This window comes from Aquila chrysaetos, chromosome Z (assembly GCF_900496995.4).
Source record: "Aquila chrysaetos chrysaetos chromosome Z, bAquChr1.4, whole genome shotgun sequence".
In the NCBI taxonomy this organism is placed as follows: Eukaryota; Metazoa; Chordata; class Aves; order Accipitriformes; family Accipitridae; genus Aquila; species Aquila chrysaetos.
The window spans coordinates 85,427,099-85,434,970 of record NC_044030.1 but is presented as its reverse complement, the minus strand read 5'-3'; the positions used below and the strand labels follow the sequence as shown (position 1 = coordinate 85,434,970).

The 7,872-nt window shown below is 46.1% G+C and overlaps 1 protein-coding gene across 5 annotated transcripts; it reads right to left on the bottom strand.

The window, feature by feature from the left end:
- Positions 1-2,377: 2,377 nt before the first annotated feature.
- Positions 2,378-7,656, bottom strand: ELAC1 (elaC ribonuclease Z 1). 5 transcript variants are annotated; one of them, XM_030004320.2, is made up of 5 exons: positions 7,526-7,656; positions 6,702-6,942; positions 5,838-6,016; positions 3,966-4,433; positions 2,378-3,345 (listed from the first exon to the last, which is right to left on the bottom strand). In XM_030004320.2, the coding sequence occupies exons 3-5, from the start codon at positions 5,992-5,994 to the stop codon at positions 2,882-2,884; spliced, it is 1,089 nt and encodes a 362-aa protein (XP_029860180.1). In that variant the 5' UTR covers positions 5,995-6,016; positions 6,702-6,942; positions 7,526-7,656; the 3' UTR covers positions 2,378-2,881. The 5 variants fall into 5 exon arrangements, with proteins under 5 accessions (XP_029860180.1, XP_029860182.1, XP_029860179.1 ...); XM_030004322.2 differs by lacking the exon at positions 7,526-7,656 and adding an exon at positions 7,354-7,510; XM_030004319.2 differs by lacking the exon at positions 7,526-7,656 and adding an exon at positions 7,059-7,305.
- Positions 7,657-7,872: the final 216 nt, after the last annotated feature.

The window sequence follows — 7,872 nt, the reverse complement described above, 5'->3', positions numbered from 1 at the left end:
TTCAGCCTGTTTTCACAGGAGAGGTGCTCCAGCCCTCTGATCACCTTTGTGGCTGTCCTCCAGACCCATTCCAACAGGTCCATGTCCTTCTTGTGCTGAGGACCCCAGAGCTGGACGCAGTACTGCAGGTGGGGTCTCACCAGAGCAGAGCAGAGGGGCAGAATCCCCTCCCTCGACCTGCTGGTCACACTTCTTGTGATGCAGCCCAGGATACAGTTGGCTTTCTGGGCTGCAAACACACATCGCCGGGTCATGTTGAGCTTCTTGTCAACCAACACCCCCCAGTCCTCCTCCACAAGGCTGCTCTCAGTCTGCTCATCGCCCAGCCTGTATTTGTGCTTGGGATTGCCCCGACCCACGCGCAGGACCTTGCACTTGGCCTTGTTGAACTTCATGAGGTTTGCACGAGCCCACCTCTCAAGCCTGTGGAGGTCCCTCTGGATGGCATCCCTTCCCTCCAGCGCATCGACCGCACCACACAGCTTGGTGTCCTCGGCAAACTTCGGCTGAGGGTGCGCTCAATCCCACCGTCCGTGTCACCAACAAAGATGTTAAACAGCGCCGGTCCCAATACCGACCCCTGAGGAACGCCACTTGTCACCCATCTCCACTCGGACATCGAGCCGTTGACCACAGCTCTTTGGGTGCGACCATCCAGCCAATTCCTTATCCACCGAGTGGTCCATCCGTTCAGCCCTCGTACAAGTTGTGCAGCAAGACAGCTGGCTAATTGACTTGGTAATCCAGCCAAAAATTAGCGAGGGGCCATTTTCTTGCAGGCTAGCAAGAACCAGCGGTCATTTAGCCAGACAAGTGCTGGACCAACACGCTGAGCTGGACCACAGGGACACTGGGACCACGGGGCACGGAGGAGCTCCCTCCATGCCGGGAGCCTGCGCCATCGATTCATTTCATACATCTACCCACACCCTCCGTCATTTGAATGGGAACTGAAGATATTCCTGAATTCACAGCAATTAACTTAATCAGACGAATGCAAAAATGTATTTACTGCTGGGATGGATAATCCAGCTCTGGAGCAGCGTGATCCAGCACCGTGGGGAGATGAGCCGCAGCGGTGGGTGCACACATTTCAGGTTGCATAGGCTTTTAGATTGTCCCTTGTTATTATTTCCATCCTTCAATTTTGGCATTTGCAGGTGGTATCCAGTGAATTTCCACAAAGCCTTGAAGTTGTTCCCTAAACTTCGTATCACAACTGTGAATGGCTTAGAAATAGGAATTTTTGGTTGTTCCAGTGTGGCAGCAGATGTAGCAGAGCAGGTCAGGACAACAAAGTTATTGTTTCACTGTATGAAACATGGAATAGCTGGAGTCCGCTCAGCTTTTGATGGCATAAAGCAGAGTGTGATATCAAGATCTCTGCACCTGCCATTGATTTTTATCCTACAAAAGAAAAACAATGCACGGGGGAAAGAATGTGCCACTGCATGATCTGTAAACTCTTGCCTGCTTTACACCATTTTTAAGAGAGGTCACACAGATCAGTGAGTTTCTGCTCCAGAAGTCATGTTATTAAAGTTTGCAACTCTTCCCAGTATTTTTTTTTTAAGAAATCAAAGACTTCCTATACATTTGAAGCATATTTGAAGCGCAAAGTATTAATGTTGGTGTAGTTCAGTTTTCATTTTTTGGAGCTTTGTTATTCTACATTTAAAGCAGGGAGGGAAATTGTGTATTAAAACTGATTTATTTTCCACCTGTACTACCATCAACATAACAAAAGTACAAGCACAAACTTTAGCAGCTGTACTTAAACCTGCCAGTGTTTTCAGTGTTTATTAGAAAGCTACGAAGTGTTTCAGCTTTCAGGAATCCATGCTAGGGGGAACATATTTAGGGTAGATTTTTCAAAAACACCGATTTTACTTTCGACCAGAAAATTGAGCTACAATTTGGGAAACTCCAACTTCTAGTTTGTTTTGAGGTGGGACGAAAAGGAGATAAAGCTGGTCTACATGTCCCTTAACTGAAAGAATAAAGTCATTGCAGAAACAGACTGAGCTATACACAGGTGAAATTCCTCCCGTAGGGGTATTTCTACAAGCACAAATATGCTTTTATCAGGATAATTTGTCTTTGAAAATGCACTTGGAGGAACACTTTAGGGAAGACTACTTGACATCTGCCCAAAGACTTCCAGAGCATACTTCCAAAACTTTACTGATGCAGGGAATAGGTATGCAAACTTAGGGCTTACAGCTCAGAGCTTTGAATGAAGCAAATTGTTAAGAGTGATTCACTTTTGACAGGAAGCCTAAACTATATTTATTTATGAGGAAACTTCATATGCAAGGGAGAACTATAAGAGCTCCTCAACTTCACCATAGCAACACCCCCAGTTACAAACACTTGGCAGAGTTATAAATACTTTATTAGTTTCAGTATAATAGTCCTCTTACACAGAAATCAGGTAACAGTTACAAAAGACTGTATAAAAGTTTGAAATATGTGTTATTCAAAAGCAAGGTATCTTAAATTCTGGTGCAGAACACAAACCTTCCTGTAGGCCATATTAAGCCAAATGATCCAGTGCTCTGCTCTAGGAACCTGCGGTCCAAGGAAAGCCCCTGGACTGTGAAGGCTTGTGCCTGCCTACACATGCGGTTTCTGGGGAGGTTAAGTGGCCGAAACCATCACTTAGGAATTCATTCCAAGTTCCAGACTTTGATTATCCTTTTTTCTTGCTTTACAAAAGCAGCGCTAACTGTACCTGGTACTCTCTCCAGTTTGCAATGGGTCTCTGCGTGCCACGGAAGGGAACTAATCTGGATACCAGAAACCCTACCGTTATTTTAAAGTGTTATCCAATGCCATCCTACTTTATGTCTTCACACAGAGCTTGCTAACACTACTATTTTTACTTTTTCATTGGAATTTCTATTGTCATAAAATCCTCAGCTAGTGTTACTTCTTGACCATCTAACACTGACTCTGCCTGTCTCTTCAGTTCGGTGATGCCCGTATCTCCCTCACCTCTCTGAGCAGCCGGTTTATACCGCTGACTGAAGTGAGTCAAAACCAGTTTCTTAACTTTACACAATTTTGCAAAATCTGCTGCCATTTTTGGAGTGCTGTGACCATGCTCTCTGGCCTTTTCCTCTTGGGTATCATCCAAAGTGGCTTCATGTATCAGTACATCCGCTTCGCAGCAAAGCTTCATGGCCGCATCTCCAACCACCCCTGAACAATCCCCTAAAATACAGATTTTTCTTCCAGGAATAGGGTCTTCTAAGACGTCAGAAGGAGAAATCGTTACTCCGTTTTCTAGAACAACTGCAGTTCCATTCTTCAGTTTCCCATATAAAGGGCCTGGTTGAACTCCTGGTAAATAAAGGCAAAAGAGGCCCCAAGTATTATGATGAGTGTCAGGTTTAAAAAAAACCAAAATACATTTAAGAAGAGATATGCTATATAGAGAGCTGTCTCACTGAAAAAATACCACCTCAGTATCAATAGCAATTGATATCTCACACACTTCATACAAATAAAGAGCTTGGAACATTAGCAGGAAGTGTGTTTGAATAAAAACTATATTCTTCATGTTAAAGTCAATAAAGTCATGCAAATACACTGGCCATACCTTTCCCTGAAAGCCACGTTGTGCTTTTTAAACTGTAACATGTGAACTTGTTTGCTCTTCTCAGTATGAGAACAGTCTGCAATATTTATTGGCACTAGTGTTACACACCAATTCAGATTGCTGTATTGGTATGAAGTATTAAAATGTCTTTAATAGAAAATGGAATTAAAACAGATTACTGAGAGATACAGCAGCTCTAATTTGCTAGAACCCCTAGAAAGGAGGCCATAAAAAGATTTCAGCTGCCTGTGAACCCGATTTCGTTACATTTGCTGAAAATTGGGAGTCGCTAATCAGCCTGAACACATGCATTTAGGCATTTAAAAAATTAAGAAGAGGAAAAATAAGTCAAAGTAGTTACCAAGGTCTTTCAGTTTCTGTACGTTGAGTTTACCGGTCCGGGGCTTCTCTTCCACCACAAAGCCAAAGGAAGGAATGCGGTGGCATAGGCGAAATGCTTTCAGAACCAGCTGCTCATTCTCAATCAGCAAGTAAGAGTCTTCTACTGGATCCAGGTGGAGTATTCTCCCTTGTGCTCCCTTGGGAGATACCTCATCTCTGTCCAAGTAAGAAAAATCTCTGAATTCTTCTGCAGGGCACTGGTCCCGTGTAGGTACCAGCTCATGAACAGTGTAGGGAAATAGAAGTTCTGAGTGGGAGAGCTCCATACTCCTCCGTATGAAGTTTCGCAGTCCTAATGGTCCATAAATATCAACAGGTGGTTTGTTTAGGTCAGGGCTACTTTGGAGGCTAAGTGTACACAGCAGGCCAGGAAGTCCAAAAAAGTGGTCACCGTGAAGATGAGTTATGAAAATCTTGGTAATTCTGCCTATTGATTAGAACAGGAAAAGAAGAATAAAACAGAAAAAGGTAGGAAAATAAATGAACACCATAACAAGTCAGAAATAATCACTTTTTGGCAAGAAGTAGGAAATAAAGAAGGAGGGAAATGAAAATAAAACCAGTGTTTAAGAAATAAATCCCAAACCACAAAGTGGTTTTTTTCTACAGTAGCGATTAAGTTTCCACACAAGGTTTATTTTGGCTTGATTTGTCACGAAAAGGCTGCCGAGACAGAAGTTTTAGTTGCTTCTAAGCAAAACGTGCTACAAGCATGGAACAGAATCGACTGGTGACATCTGCCACATTAAAATGCAAAGAAGTGCTGGAAAGTGGTTGCGCTTTCATACATTACATGGAAACTGTAGACTAAAGAGAAACATAAAGTGGAATCTGTATTGTTCCTAGTTTTGAATCTAGCACATGAAATGAACATAATCAAAAAAGAAGAAGAATCCAGGTTTGATTTCAAAGTTTTTTTAAAAGCTAAGAACCCCATGGTTCCCAACTGGTTTGTTTCAAACAGATGAAAAAATGCACTTAAAGATCTGGACTTTGTTTCGCATCTGAGTTGGTCTCCAGCTCTCAGGCACCAGGCCCTGCCCCTGCTGGATTAAAAAAACCCAGATTTTTCTCTCACTACAGACACATGTACTTTAATCAGCCTGCCTCAGTCTCCTCTGCTAGCTGAGCTCCCACTTCCTCGCAGTAAGGCACTTTCTCCAGCATCTGTTAGGACCGAGCAATAGGAAGGACAGAATCTCTTTAAGAACGATTTAGTAAAAACCAGTAAATTTAGTAAAAATTAGTCTATTCATTTGGTCATTAAACCCCCTGATATCTTCTGATTTTGGAGGAGCAGGAGGTTGGTTTTCTGTTTATAACTGATAATTCCATCTTTATAACATGAGAGTCCAAAGTCTGCTCTTGCCGCTGTAGACCGCAAAAGCGCAGTGACTGAAGGTTAAGTCTGGTTTCTACTTTATTTGCTCAAATGTGAAAGTTACCGCGAATACACACAACTTCACTTGAAAACAAAAGCACAATATTTATCGCCAGGAAGACTCACAGCAGGTATTGCCTAGATCTGTCTTCAGACGAATACAAACTGTGCCAGTTAAAAGCTGGTCTGTGGTCCACATTTGAAATTACAAAGCCTAAGAAATTAATGCAGGAGAGTTTGGTTCTCGAACACAATTCTTTACCAAAGGGCAATCAAGCATTACTGCACAGCAGGTTCAGCAACTCCCACCCTTACGCAGCACCTTCAGATGCTCATGCATGTTTAGTATGTACATATTCAAATACCACGAGCACGAGGACAAAGTATTTTGTTTAGATCTCATGAAACTTTTCTCCTTCCTACATCACAATACCTTTCAACAGCACAAACCTGCTTTGAGATGGCTCTTCATGAATTGTGTCTGAGTTCCCTCTCCGCAGTCAAAGAGCCAGCACTCTCCTTCCCTGCGAAGCACTAACGCCGATGCTCCTCTTGTTGGAGAGGGATACGCTGAGCCTGTGCCGAGGAAAGTTATATCCATTGACATTTCAAATGTGTCGGTATGCCACCTGAAAGAGAGATTTTGAGCTGCTGAACATACGTATTTATGCTGGGAAAGAAACATTTTTGCTTTAAATGAAGGCAGCCTCTCTACTTCAGTGTGAGAATCAAATTGCCCTTCCCTTAAAAAATAAAAATAAAACCTCCCTGGAGTAGGATACAACTTTCAGACAACACATATTTACAAGCAGCAGACTTCCTTTTTATGCCAGTGGAAGGTTGCAAATGCTCACCCCAAAGGTAAGACATGACCTTTGTTTGTTACCTGAAGAAACAGCCCTAGCCAGCTGGAGATGCTCTAATCTTTAAACCTGCTATTATTTATTTCTTCTTCCCTTTACTGAAACTTTGAATTTTCCTGCACGCACTTTCCTCTACAAGCCTTTTCAGAATGACTAACACCAAACAACCACTTGCTGACATTTAAACGCCGTTACTGGACGTCAGGAGCAGCCAGCCCAGCAACGCAAAGATTCGCTCCCCTCAAAACAACTTCAGAGACCGCAAAAGGCAGGAGCAACCGGACCTACTTTGCCTTTGCAACGGCATCCTTGAAAGCGACGGGTGTTTTACTTCTCATCAGTGTTAAGTGAAAAATTAAACACTACCAAACCTTTACGTAGCTTGAAGGCTGCGTGACAGATCACGGGACGCCTACTGTGGCTGAAGGATCTATAAAATCAGCTGCCGTACCTCTGTTGTTTCCGTATCCGCTATATTGTCCAGATGAGGTGGCCGGCTGCTCCGTAGGAGTAGGACAACCTTCCCGAAGCTGCGTTAGGAGGAGAACTTCCAGGTCCACGACTCTAAGGCTGTCTGGCCTTACGGGGTCTGCCTTCTCCAGCCGGTGTCTTCCCAGACTTAGCTCCCGCCTCGTTTTCAGATGTATTTCCACCTCATTTCAAACTCCAGGTGCCTCAACAGCTCCGGATACCTTTCAAACAGAAGAATTACCGTTTCTCAGGTTTAGTTGCTTTTAGAGGAGCAGCCCTTTTCCCTGCCGTGCTAGCAGGGTCCTCCTAAGGGCACCAAGGTGCAACATGTCATTACCTCACCTTGGGGGGGGGAAGAAGGGAGGAATAAACCTCTATCACACCCCCAAAACGGCAGAAATAAACATTTCGCTTCCTCCTCCTCGGTGTAAAAGCAGATGAACGACTTCTCAGTTGAACTGGCTTTGGGCCCGGTGTGTTGGTGGGCTGGGACCTGCCCCCCCCCCCCCCCCGAGCCCTACCGAGGTCTAACCTCTCCCAAAAAGCTTTAAAACCGCCCGACCACCCGCCCCTCAGGCCGCCCCGGGCCTCTGCCCTGCCGCCTTCCACCCCCCCCCCCCACACACACACACCGGGCCGCGGCCCTCCGCCGCTCCCCGAGAACCCTTCGGGGAGAACGGCCCCAGAAGCGGGCCGGGGGAGGACGAACGAAGCTCCTAAGCCGCGGTGAGGGGACACCCTCCCGGCTGGGTTGAGTCAAAAGACCGCGGAACGCGTAGGCTCGGCCCCGTTCCCCGGGCCTACCTCCTCCACCCCCGCTCCGGGCGGCGGCAAGGCGGAGCCCGCGCTCCGCGGCCCGGCCCCGGCCGCCTCCTCGTCCTCTCAGGCGGTGCGGAGGGCCGGGAAAGGCGGGAGGCGGACAACGGCGGGCCCGGCTTCTGCTTCGGGCCCGGCTTCTGCTTCGGGCCCGGCTTCTGCTTCTGCTTTTGCCCCTGCCCCTGCCCCTGCCCCGGTCCCGGTCCCGGTCCCGGTCCCGCGGGGGCGGGAGGCAGCGGCAGCCGGCGGGTCCCCGCTCTGACAGGGGATGGCACAGGCCGCTGCCAAGCTCCCCGTTTTTTGTTTTTTTTTTTTTTTCCAATATATCTGTGAAA

What these genes read in the sequence shown, in the direction of transcription:
- ELAC1 (XM_030004320.2), bottom strand. Translation starts at nt 5,994, where the DNA reads ATGTCAATGGATATAACTTTCCTCGGCACAGGCTCAGCGTATCCCTCT. An exon ending in GAAGAGCCATCTCAAAGCAG is followed by an intron (nt 4,434 to 5,837) that starts GTTTGTGCTGTT and finishes TCTAATCAATAG; the next exon opens with GCAGAATTACCAAGATTTTC. An exon ending in ACAGAAACTGAAAGACCTTG is followed by an intron (nt 3,346 to 3,965) that starts GTAACTACTTTG and finishes TTTATTTACCAG; the next exon opens with GAGTTCAACCAGGCCCTTTA.